Here is a 12,490-nt window from a genome sequence, read left to right as displayed (position 1 = left end):
ACCCCTGGGAGGTTTTCAGGAACCATGGTGCATTTTCTGACACCGTCGGCGTGGCCCGGACGAGGAAGCAAAACTGCCACCTAAATGACACATTCACTCATGCATGGGCGCGGGAACACGGGACGGGACCTGGAGACCACGCCCCCACATTTTTTGAATTATTTACATCAACCCTAAGATCTACTACGGAACCATCATCCCCCCCCCCCTCCAGAACACACTTTTTGAAACGTTCTTATGCCAATTCAAGCATGCCGTCCGACAACCCGGCGGCACACAGCTTATACACGCCAGCGTCCAGACCCTGCGCTCGCCAACGCTCCGAGATCATCCACAGCCGTGAACACTGCCAACCAGCCCCGCTGTCCGCACTGCGAGGCGAGCGCCCCGGCGCGACCGGCCGGGCCTCACCTCTGGTCGACGCCCGCCGGGAGGAGCCGGCCGCGGCGGCCGCCGGGCTCGGGCGCGCCCGCTGCGCCCGACTGCGCCGATGGTCCCAGATCAGCTTGTCGACGCGCACGAAGATGCCGTGCCTCGGCTGGCATTGGAAGTACTGCACGTCCTTCACGCTGCCGTCGTTCTTCCCTGCGACCGCGGGCGGGTTACATACCGTCCGGCGGCCTGGGCTCAGGTGAACGTGTTCAACTGTGCTAGCAAACAGGGCTACTGCGGCCGTTGGCGCACCATGAAGGTCAGGTGGTTCATTAAAAACCGCAGCACCTTGCAGCTTATGCACCATAAGGCTTCGCGGTCCCTAAAAAAATGTGACACCACGTGGGCGCCAAATACAAACTCCGGACAAGCCACCAAGCTCGTGTCGGTAAATAAACAAAAAATATTTCATGCTAAATTTATATATATATATATATATATATATATATATATATATATATATATATATAAGCCATGACGAGGTTGTGTGACAGCTGACACAGCCAGTCTGTGCGCGGCCGCCAGCTCACAGATTACTGGACCAGCGGCGCGGCTGGAGCTCCGCGGCCGGGGCCCGGGCGGCACGCACCTTGGGGCAGGTCGAGGTCGACGCCCACCCAGCAGCCGGGCGCGAACCGGACGGGGCCGACAAAGCGGATGTGGCCGGAGAGCGACTGGGGCCGCACCAGCACCGCCTCGCCGGGCGTCACCCACTCGGCCAGGCCGGCTGTCGGCGGGCGGCCGGCCGTCAGGCATCGTATCACCTAGGCTTGGTGGGGCGGCCGGCGCGGGGGACACAGCAGCTGGCGGCTCGGCACGGATGTACCGGCGAGTCACGGACGCACGCATCACTGCCACGACGCCGATGGAACACGAGGTGATGTGGCGGTGTGGAATGTGAAGCTCATCTTCACTAACAAGACGCGCCAGCCCACATGGCCAGCACCGGAATCCCTCACCCCAAGTGGAGGAGACAGACGCACACTAGCGGGTCTTCCCAGCCTCGATCTGGCTGGTCTGAGCTAGGACAGCGCAGTAGGTGGCGTATAGCTGTTAAAATGACGCACGTTATGCAGCACGGACCGGGGAGGAATAGCACGACACGGCCGCGGACACTGCACTCGACGGTTTTCAAGGGGCCAGTGTAGACTGCCTAACTCACCAATACAGTTGTCAGTCTGCGGCTTGCCCGCCTCATGGTCCTCCCAGTCCTGGCCGTTGGAATCCAGCTGCGTGTCATGGTTAGGCTCCTGCTGCAGAGGCTCCCCTTGCTCCTCACTAGGCTCCTGCTGGTGTTCAAGCTGCGGGGGCTTCTGTTCCGGCTCCTGCTGGATTTGCTGCGGCGGATCCTGAAGCCCTTCTAACGATGATCCCTGCTCCGCCTCGAACTCCTGACGCATTTGCCGCTGAATCTCCTGCTCTCGCTCTGGTTGAGTTTTCTCCTGAGGTTGCGGCTGGGACTCCCGTGGAATCTCCTGAGGTTGGAGCTCCGGCTCCTGGTGATTCTCGGGAGCCTGTCCCGCAGGCTCCTGCTGACTCTCCCCGGGCCGCGGCTGCCCCTTATTCTCCTGAGTCTGCCCCTCCTCCCGCTGCCCCTCCGCCGGCTCCGGCTGCGGCTCCGGCTGCGGCTCTGGCCGCGGCTCCGGCTGCGCGCCGGGCGGCGCCGGCTCGGGCCGGCCGGCGCGGCGGCCGTAGGGCTGCGGCTCGGCGGCGGCCGACGCCGGCGGCCGTTCCGACTCCCGCCGGCTGGTGTCGGCAGGCCGGCGTGCCGCCACCACGCTCGCCTCCGAGTCGGGCGTCTCGTCGATGCTCTGCAGCGACACCGAGTCCTCGCTGGACAGGTTCGACGAGCTGACCGCCTGCGAGCCGTAGCCGCTGCAACAGGGGACGTGCGCGCGCGCGCGAGCTCACTCGCCCGTCCGACCGCAGCCAGCGCCAGCGATCGTCGTCACCGCACGCGCAGCCCGCACGCGGGCATGGCGTCACGCACTACGCATTCGCCGCCTTTTCAGCGACCACAAGTCGATCAGAACGAGTATAAAATGGCATGTGTCTGGCTCTTGCAATTTCACATGCGGCTTTTTGATATGGATTTGCCATAAGACCAGATCTTAGCCCCGACACATCGGATTTGAACTATCGGTAGACACACCGCTTTCCTCTCAATAACGTTTTCGCTGGCGCGACATTGCCTGCAACGGAAGAGGTTGGAGATGACTGACCTGGAGGTAACGCTGGGCGAGTTGGTCTTGGCCGGGGCCGGGATCTCTACTAGGGAGTCAAACGTTCGCGAGCTGCGCATGCGCCCGGAGAGCCGCGTCCGAGCAGCCGCGCCGCGTCCCTGAAACATCATACGGACGGCGCGTCACGACATGACCGCTGTTCCCCGCCGCTGACGGCAGCGCGCAGAGGCTGTAAAGGCGACGTGTAGAGGCATCCGGCGTCATGGTGGCGCCGCTGACAGGACGGGCGGCAGATTCACCGGGACCGGCTGGGCAGGGCCAGCGGCATAACTCACCGGGGCCGGCTGGGCGGAGCCGGCGGCAGCACTCACCGGAGCCGGCTGGGCGGGGCCGCCGGCAGCACTCACCGGGGCCGGTTGGGCGGAGCCGGCGGCAGCACTCACCGGGGCCGGCTGGGCGGAGCCGGCGGCAGCACACACCGGGGCCGGCTGGGCGGAGCCGGCGGCAGCACTCACCGGGGCCGGCTGGGCGGAGCCGGGCGGCAGCACTCACCGGGGGCCGGCTGGGCGGAGCCGGCGGCAGCACTCACCGGGCCGGCTGGGCGGAGCCGGCGGCAGCACTCACCGGAGCCGGTTGGGCGGAGCCGGCGCAGCACTCACCGGGGCCGGCTGGGCGGAGCCGACGGCAGCACACACCGGGGCCGGCTGGGCGGAGCCGGCGGCAGCACTCACCGGGGCCAGCTGGGCGGAGCCGGCGGCAGCACTCACTGGAGCCGGCTGGGCGGAGCCGGCGGCAGCACCCACCGGCGCCGGCTGAGCGAGCCGGCGGCAGCACTCACCGGAGCCGGCCGGGCGGAGCCGGCAGCAGCACTCACCGGGGCCGGCTGGGCGGAGCCGGCGGCGTCGGCGCGCTCCGGCGATCCCTCGCGGTCGTGGTCCTCGTGCAGCGTGCTCATCCTCGAGGCCAGCTTCAGCGAGCCCGGGCTGGGAGTGGCTGCGAACGGGCGTCGCGTCAGCACGCGGACTGGCCCGGCGTCCAGAGCACGCCAAAGGGGGCAGGAAAGCCTCATCGTCAGCTAACATGTTAGATCAGAATACTAACGAGCGCGATTTATCTGTCAACAGCCACAGAGTTATTTAACACCTTGAGATCATGGCCAACATCAGGTGACGGCATGTGGGGTAGTTTGCCCACGTGACAGCATACACACGTAATCGAAATTTCAATAATAACAACCCACAAATGCAGCTGCAAGGCCAACAAATTAAAAAGAAGTCTGAACGCATTCGCCAAATGAAAACAGCAAGCCAACCTCGTCGCGTTCTACTTGCCATGCAAAAACCCCGCCAAACAAGGTGCCAGTGAGGCAACACACTGACCGGAACACACACACACACACACAGAACCGAACGGGGCTACGGGATCGCAAGCCCTGCTCCGGGTCACGTGACACCCTGCGGGCATTGGAGAAGGCAGCCCGCCGTGATATGCGGCACCCAGGCGGTCGGGAGGAGCTCTATAACATGCTCACACGGCCCCGTCCTGACCGGAGGCAGGACACTGTCATACCGGACACCTGGCGGCGCTTAGAACGGACTCACCGCAGCGGAGCTGTACAGGCTCTGCTCTGCTGCCAAGGCCTGCTGGTTACTCGCGTAATAATGAATGGAGATGAGGTCAGATTGTGAATAGCCATGTCGCTTCGTCTTTTTAGCCCTTACAGGAATAATTTGACCGGTTTTGATCATACCTGTCGAGTCAGAGTATGGACTCAACAGTCTTTTTTATGATCGGAGAATTTGCAGCACAATACCGGCGTCGCTCTTAAACCCTTTGGACCCTTCTGGCCACTTGCCAATCAACCGCCAGCACCTAGTGATAGAAGCACGGTTTTGAGGTCTCGAACAAACGCGACCGAACACAGCGGTCGCTTCTCTGGAGTTCCACGAGCCGAGAATCATGGCGAAGACCAACACTGCCATGGCCATAGAAACCATTGGCCAGGGCAATTCACTAGGCTTGCTTCGCGAAAACCCATTATGAACACTACCTAACAGTTCACTCACGTCATGTCTATCCATGTCTGATCGACAAAGCCATGGCTGATGCTTTGCCTCGTTTTCGTTCCAGCGAACCAACGGAACCGCACATGTTTCTCCACGCTGGATGATTCCACGCACTGTGGCTCATAACGCCCGCTTTCATGCTGAAACCGACACGCCTGCGCTGAGGCATTAGCCTGGTGTTGGCCAGGCCCGCAGTGTGGACGTGGCCCCAGCTCGGCACCCCGCCCCTGACGTCATCACGGACGGGGGTGGCTGAGGCCCGAGCGGCAGCTAGCGTACGTGCAGCATGCGGCGGCAGCAGCGGCGGCAGCGACAGCGGCGGCGGCGGCGGCGGCGGCGGCTCGGCGCCCGCCTCCTCATGCAGCGCCATCAGTGAGCCGCTGAGGCCAGACAGCATCGACCTACACTTGGACATGGCGCCCTGCAGGCGGCCGCCGGCCGTCAGGTTCAGGAACGTGGGCCGATCTGCGGAGCACGCGCACCGGCACGCGGTCAGACAGAGCCGGCGCGCACGCGTGGCGAACGGCACAGGTCGCGCTCATGGAGCGGCCGGTGAGACCAGAGCGGAGGCGGGCCCTCTGGTCGCGCACGAGTTTCGGTCCGCGCGCATAGGGGAGTGATGGAGAAGGCCGGACTATAGCGAGGTCATCAAACACAGCAACACGGGCCGCAGATCTCCGCCATCTGCTGCGGTGACCACAAACAGGGCTGTGGCGAACACGCCGCCGACTGAAGCTCGACCACCAGCGGCAGAAGCCGCGCTGAGGACCTCTGGCCATAGCACGGGGAGACGACCGCGGGCCCGCAGCCGGCCACCTGTCGCATTGGGGTCAGCATACCTGCTCGCCTAGCCGTTACAGCTACCTCCCCCCCCCCCTCGCCCGTCAAACCAGTCCCCTCGGCGTCAGCCGGCGCGTGGCCGGGTGGCGAGCGCCGGCCGGCCGGCGGCCCACTCACTGGCGGTGCGGCCGGAGCTGTCTGCCTTATGGCCGCCGAGTGAGAGCCGGTGGTGCGGAGGGTCGGCGGAGTCGCCGGCCGCCGGCAGCCCGCTCAACTCCAGGAAACTCTCGGACCGGTTCACGCCGTCCGGCCGGTGGAACTGGCGCACCGGGCGTCAAGTCAGGTCAGGTCAGCAGGGCTAAACGGCCGGCGACGGGCACCGCACGGGCCGAGACACGTCGGCGGGCTGGCAACGCGTGCTACTTCCCGAAGCGGCAGGCGACAGGCTGAACGACACCAGAACACTACACACTGTGGGACTGCCTCATCTAATCTGACGTTTGTTTCAGCTGGGCACTTGCGAAACAACAAGATATTCAGGTAATCACTTTCGGGTAGGCGACCCATTAACATCCCGCAACAGCAGCCAACACCATCGCGCAAATAACTAAGGCTGGCCCGCGGTCACGGGCGCACCGACAACGAAAAACTAGCGGCTCGCATTAACGTGGATGACGCCCGTGCGTTGAGAATGCCGGTGATCCCGTCCAACGTTGACCCGCAGTCCGCCCGAGCCATCAGTGACGCAGGGTGGCCCGCAGCCGCGCGGCCACACGCCCGACTCGCCGTCACGCCCGTCACGGTACTGACGTAGCTGATGTTGGGCACGCTGGCCGTCTTGCGCATGCTGCCGGTGCCGGAGAGGGGGCCGGCGCCGTCCTGGATCAGCTCCTTGACGGCCACGCTCTGGCGCAGCCGGTCCAGTCGCAGGATGCTGTCCACGGCGCTCACGCCCTGCAGGTACTTCTCTGCGGAGCGGGGCCGATAGGCTGCGTCACACGACCGGAAGGAGGCGGCGGCACCGCCCGACCGCAGACGACACACCGGCCGACACCGGATCAGGTCCCGCCAGGCTCCACAACACCGGAGTAGGTCCCGCCAGACTCCATAACACACAACACTGGTCCGAGTCGGACTGTGAGCCGGCCTGTGTCGGGCCATACAGACTTACTGGAGCACAAACCGAGCTCAGCCCAACTGCCGACCCAGCACAGCTCTCCCATCATGCCTCAGGCCTAGCCCAGTCCTTGCTTGCAACACTGGCCCCGTCTTAGCTCGCGAGAATAGCTCCGTCCTAGCTCGCGACACTAGCCACGTCCCAGCTCGCGACACTAGCCGTCCTAGCTCGCGACACTAGCCACGTCCTAGCTTGCGACACTAACCACGTCCTAGCTCGCGAAACTAGCCGTCCTAGCTCGCGACACTAGCCGTCCTAGCTCGCGACACTAAACACGTCCAAGCTCGCGACACTAGCCCCGCCACAGCTCAGACGCCCACTACGCCTGCACTCGTCCGGCTGCTGACCGCGCCCCGCCACGCGTCTCAGCAGTCCGCCCGCGCGCCGCCACGCGCCGCGCCCTCACCGATGTACGTCTCGCCGTCCGGGTCGCTGGCCTCCTGTCCCGAGGCGGCGATCTGCGCCAGCGACTCGCGGTCCTCCAGCTCCTCGCTCGCCTGGGGGGACGGCGGGGCTGAGCACCACCACGGGGGGGGGGGGCTGGTCGGCTCAATCCTACCCCGCCCCCTCTCCAAAGCGTATAGGTTCAAAATGGGGGACACTCACTGGAACGGCCGCATCCTGGGTTTGCTTTGGGGGGACAGAGTGGTTATATACGGCGTACATCTGCCTCGCATGTCTCCATATTCGACCACATTTTAACGTAAAAGACTCTAGAATGCCAACAGATCATTTGGCGACCTTTATAACCTACCAAGTATCCACGGAGTTACGTTCCACACCACTGCCAAAAGGCGGGATCTCGGGCTCGCCGGCCCCTCACCTTCGGAATGTTGGAGACGACCTCGTAGACGACGCCGGTGGCCTCCACCTGGTCCGTGCGACGAAGCGAGATGCTGCGCATCAGCTTGTTGGTGAAGGTCGGCTTGTAGATGTTGACGGCGAGTCGCTTGCGCAGTACGATGTCCATGGGCAGCGGCTGGCAGAGCCGCACGCGCACCAGCAGCACCAGGTACACCCGCTCGTTGGCTGCAGACCGGGGGAGAGCGGCCGCATGAGGCGGGGCCGGGGGAGGGCGGCCGTCTGAGGTGGAGCCGGGGGGAGAGCGACCGTCTGGGGTGGAGCCGGGGGGAGAGCGACCATGTGAGGTGGGGCCGAGCGGGAGAGCGGGCATGTGAGGCGGAGCCGAGGGGAGAGCAGCTTCGGAAACGACCTGTTTCTAAAAACAACTTCGCCACGCATGGACATCAGCCGTCCTCCACCGGCCAATGAGGCGACAGTGTCGGCGACTCCAGCCCACCGGCACCTGTCCGCAGGCCAAGACTGCGCCTATGCGCTCGCACTGAGCGCCATAACCGAGTGTGATTCTGTTGTGGTTCACCGGGTGTGATTCTGTTGACGTAAGCCGCGACTCACCGGGTGCGATTCTGTTGACGTAGGCCGCGACTCACCAGGTATGAGCCTGTTGAGGTAGACCGAGACTCACCGGGTGTGATTCTGTTGAGGTAGACCGAGACTCACCGGGTGTGATTCTGTTGAGGTAGACCGAGTCGTGCACGCTCGAGTCCCACTGGGCCACGGCGGCCACGCACGGCCCGTCGGCGGCGCGCACCGGGTGCAGCGCCACCATGTGCTCGCCGTGCTCCTTGGGCAGGTGGGAGTTAACCCCTGCGCACGCCAGCTCGCCCGCCAGAGAGCCCGAGCTCAGGTCATCCGCTGCAGGACAAAACACCGCCTGGTCAGGGGTCCAGTCGGGGGGTACAGGGGCAGGCTGGCCTCGTCAGGAGGAGGGGGGGGGGGGGGGGGGGGTCGGCCGGTGCGGGCGCCGGCCGGCCTCGCCACGGCGCTGGCGGTGCATCGAGGCGCAGCTGATGTTTGGACGTGCCAGCGGCCTGAGTGCAACAGCACGGCGGGAAACACCCCCGCTGAGCGGGCACAGCTAGGTCATCGGAGAACCGCTGGGTAGCGAACACACACACGCGCACGCGCCCGGTGCTGTGACGAGTGACGGAGCGGTCACAATCAGCGCATGCCCGCCCCAGGCGCGCGATCCGAGGTCAGGACTAATCCGTGTGCGACGAGGACAGGCCAGGCCGACACGCCCCGTCTCGAGGCGGAGAGGTCGGGCCGGGCCGCTTCCGCCCGGCGGGTGCCGTACCGTTCAGGTTGAGGAAGAGCACGGGCACGTGCCGCTCGAGGCCGGCGCGCTGCTGCACGTGCGCCGAGAGCGGCGAGCCCGGGATGCCGCTGCCGGCCGCCGGCACCAGCACGGCGTTACGCTCCTCGTTCAGCTGGATCCACTGGTCCAGCAGCGACTTCTCGCGCTCGTTGTCCGCCTCGGTCTTGTCTGCAGCAGAGTGGCGCCGCGCCCGGCCGTTAGCGGGGAGTGGGACGGCGCGGCAGCGGGGAGCGGGACGGTGCGACAGCGAAGAGCGGAACAGCGGGGAACAGGACGGCGTGGCAGCGGGGAGCCGGACAGCGGGGAGCGGGATGACTTGGCAGCGGAGAACGGGACAGCGAGGAGCGGGACGGCGAGGCAGCGGGGAGCGGGACGGCGTGGCAGCGGAGAGCGGGACAGCGGGGAGCGGGACGGCGCGACAGCAGAGGGCAGCCGGCAATCGCTGACGCTACGGCGGCCGGCGCCGGAGAGCCTTTTCCCGCGTTAGACTTGAGACAAACTCTAGCAAAGTGAACTGCGATATCTTGTAACGCGTTAGCCCGTAAGATATATTTCAGAAAATTGGCCTACCACAAGAAGCGTTTAAACTTCACCCTGCCAGAACAAGAATAAAATTGCGATCCCAAAACATCAGTTTCCAACAAACACAAACCGGCTTAAAAATTGTCACTTCCGCGTTTTATATCTGGCCGTAACGCTACATACCAAACAATGCAATGGAAGTACCACTACCGAAACATAAGAAGAATACGTATCACACTCGCCTCTCATAGCGCTCACACTTAGCCAAATATGTACCCATCATTTCGACGTAAAGACAACATCCCTGTCAGAAAACTAACGACGCGTAAATCGGGCAAGCATGAAGCAACCATCTATGTCTTACCCACCAATGCGATGAGCCCGATCCCTATACCAGAAACCATGCGATTGCTGTTACAGGCGAAGGTTACAATCGCAGCCCTCCAACCCCGACACGCGAACGCCCTCCTCAGGGCCGGGCCTGACCTTGTTTCTTGATGATCTTCTGCAGGTGCGAGTCGAGGTACTGGCGGCGGCGGACCAGCGCGCTGGACCAGCGCTCGCGCAGCTGGTTCAGGTCCGCCTCCTGGTACGAGTCGAGCGGCTTCTGCATGCGGTACCTGCGCGCGGAGGGGGCGCCCGCTCAGCCGACAACAGCACCGCGCTCACCGCGGCTCGGCCGGCGCCCGCTCAGGGGTGACCTTTCAGCAGCCGTCCAGAAACATAACTTATGCCGACCGCATGCACATTGACATGGATCCGGAAGATGGCAACAGACATATATTGTCACTCATGACGATTAATTGCTCCACATTCACAGTACGGTTTACTTTGTGGCTGAGCGCGTGCCTGTGCGCCGCTTGCTGGAACCGAGCGACTGCACTGCGCACTGAGCATGCTTCGAAACATGCTAAATGCAAGGACGCCACCTGATTTGACAGCCATTTATAACAATATGCATTTGCCCCAAGACAAAAACAATGGAGTGGAAGACAACTGAAAAAGATGACAACCCCTGCGACTGACACGCGCTGCATTCACTGAAATGCGCTTTCTGCGACTTAACAGTTCCTCTGCTCGAGACACGAACACGACCTGTGTCGGCACCGCGCCAGGTCTGCGAGTCGCGTACGGCTCGGCGACTCGACCGGCCGAACGGCGGCGCTCGGCGACCCGACCGGCCGAGCAGCGGCGCTTGGCGACTCGACCAGTCGAGCGGAGGCGCTTGGCGACTCGACCGGCCGAGCGGCGGCGCTCGGCGACTCGACCGGCCGAGCGGCGGCCGTCGGCGACTCGACCGGCCGAACGGCGGCGCTCGGCAACTCGACCGGCCGCCACTCACCGGCACGTCACGCTGCCGATGCTGATGGCCGAGATGGCGTCACAGACCAGCGGCAGCGTGCCGGAGTTGAGCACGGGCAGCACGCGCACGGCCAGCCGGCGCTGTTGGCCCTGACGCAGTTGATACACGCCGCCCGAGGCCACGTCCGTGCGCGCGCACACCTCCACCGGCTGGTACTCGCCTGCGGGGGGAACGCGAGTGGCGGCGCCGGTCAGCGGCACCGCCCGGTGGCGCCACAGGGAGCGGCGACACGCGACGGTGCGCCAACGCCGGGCGCGCCATAAAACACGACGCCGAACATGGGGATCGAGAACAAAAGAACGCAGTCGACTCCACGTACTCCGGCAAAGAAACGGGCAGCTATCTAGTCAAGCACACCTTGACAAAAGACAGACCGGAGGTCGTTACGACGAATGCCCAGGGCATCCTCTCACCGTGGTCGTTGAGCTCCTGCAGCTCCACCCAGAGCTCGAGCTTGCGCGTGAGCTCGGCCCAGCGGTCGGCCAGGGAGCGCGCCTTGGCCAGCTGGCTGTCAACCACGTCCAGCGTGGTGGGGACGGACGAACTGAAGCCGGCTGAGCGATGACCCCATACCTCCACCGACAGCGCGCCCTCTGCCGCACGGACGATGGTCACGCAAGGCGAGAGCCGCACAAGGCGGGCCCCACACCTCCACCGACACAGCGCGCCCTCTGCCGCACGGACGATGGTCACGCAAGGCGAGAGCCGCACAAGGCGGGGCCCCACACCTCCACCGACAGCGCGCCCTCTGCCGCACGGACGGTGGTCACGCAAGGTGAGGGCCGCACAAGGCGAGGGCCGCACGAGGCGAGGGCGACAAAGAAAGCCTGTCCTTGATGCCAGGGTCACATGAGGGGTGTGTCGCACGAGCCGTGGGTTACACCCGGACATCAAGGACGAAGTGTCACAGGACGCTACACAGTCACAAGAGGTGCGGGTCGCAGGTGAGCGTCACGCGGCCGGCAGGCTCGAGAGGTCACACTGCCGGGCGGGCCCCCGCCGTCGGTGACAGCGGCCCCACGTGGCAACATCGCTCTCTAGGAGACCCGCAGCCGGGGATCGCGCCCCGGTCGCCGGCTTAGGTAGCTAGTTGGTGACGAGTTCGGGCTCAGGGGCGAGTCGACAGCGACGGTGATGGTGCGCCCCTGTCTCGCATAGTGACGGTATATAGGGGTGTCGTCGGACGTACCGGCGCAGTTCTCGATGAACTCCTCGCAGACGGGGATGACGAAGTCGCGGCAGTGGTCGAACTGCACCACCACCCGGTCGTTGGCGCACGAGGACGCGCTGTTGCTGATGATGGGTGGACAGACCTGCGGAGCCGGTGGACGGCTTCACACGAGCCCAAGACGGCCACGGCCAGCGCGTCGGTGGTTACAGGGCGTGGCAACAGCAGCGAGTCACACACATCGCCCCGCCCCCTCCCCTCCCCCCCCCCCCACCATCGATGCGTGCAGAAAAGGCAAACGGAGAGTAGAGGTATGAGACGGCTTGGCCTCATGTCTCTCGCAGAGACATAACTATCGCACTGACGGGCGAGATACAGCGCCTCGTTGTTTGGGCCAGCAGCGACAGAGCGCATGACTCGGAGGTCGGAGGTCGGAGGTCGGAGGTCGGAGGACTCCCAGCCACTCACCTGAGTCTGAGAGCAGCCCCAGATTGTATTGGCAGAAGACGAAGTGCGACAGGGACAGCGGCAGTCCGGTGGCTTGCTTGATCGTCACCTGGACCCGACAACAGATGGCGTTACAAGTCGGTCAGATCTCACCCCGCCCGGTCGCCGTGCCA

The 12,490-nt window shown here is 64.4% G+C and overlaps 1 protein-coding gene across 1 annotated transcript in view; it reads right to left on the bottom strand.

The window, feature by feature from the left end:
• LOC119100404 (kinesin-like protein KIF13A) overlaps positions 1–12,359 on the bottom strand; it is a gene marked incomplete at its 5' end in the record, with an annotated part of 12,687 nt that extends 328 nt beyond the window's left edge. Inside the window, 18 exons of the mRNA XM_037223502.1 lie at positions 412–585; positions 1,022–1,159; positions 1,595–2,042; positions 2,139–2,307; positions 2,655–2,773; positions 3,490–3,608; positions 5,087–5,146; positions 5,639–5,780; positions 6,272–6,429; positions 7,045–7,135; positions 7,462–7,667; positions 8,160–8,354; positions 8,797–8,985; positions 9,826–9,959; positions 10,682–10,862; positions 11,116–11,295; positions 11,892–12,015; positions 12,339–12,359. Coding sequence (XP_037079397.1) covers positions 412–585; positions 1,022–1,159; positions 1,595–2,042; positions 2,139–2,307; positions 2,655–2,773; positions 3,490–3,608; positions 5,087–5,146; positions 5,639–5,780; positions 6,272–6,429; positions 7,045–7,135; positions 7,462–7,667; positions 8,160–8,354; positions 8,797–8,985; positions 9,826–9,959; positions 10,682–10,862; positions 11,116–11,295; positions 11,892–12,015; positions 12,339–12,359 — 2,848 coding nt within the window. The remainder of the gene's footprint in view (positions 1–411; positions 586–1,021; positions 1,160–1,594; positions 2,043–2,138; positions 2,308–2,654; positions 2,774–3,489; positions 3,609–5,086; positions 5,147–5,638; positions 5,781–6,271; positions 6,430–7,044; positions 7,136–7,461; positions 7,668–8,159; positions 8,355–8,796; positions 8,986–9,825; positions 9,960–10,681; positions 10,863–11,115; positions 11,296–11,891; positions 12,016–12,338) is intronic.
• Positions 12,360–12,490: the final 131 nt, after the last annotated feature.

This window comes from Pollicipes pollicipes, unplaced genomic scaffold (assembly GCF_011947565.3).
Source record: "Pollicipes pollicipes isolate AB1234 unplaced genomic scaffold, Ppol_2.1 Scaffold_4881;HRSCAF=5763_pilon_pilon_pilon, whole genome shotgun sequence".
NCBI classification, from domain to species: Eukaryota; Metazoa; Arthropoda; class Thecostraca; order Pollicipedomorpha; family Pollicipedidae; genus Pollicipes; species Pollicipes pollicipes.
The sequence above is the reverse complement of the archived record's forward strand: the minus strand, read 5'-3'. Positions and strand labels throughout refer to the sequence as shown.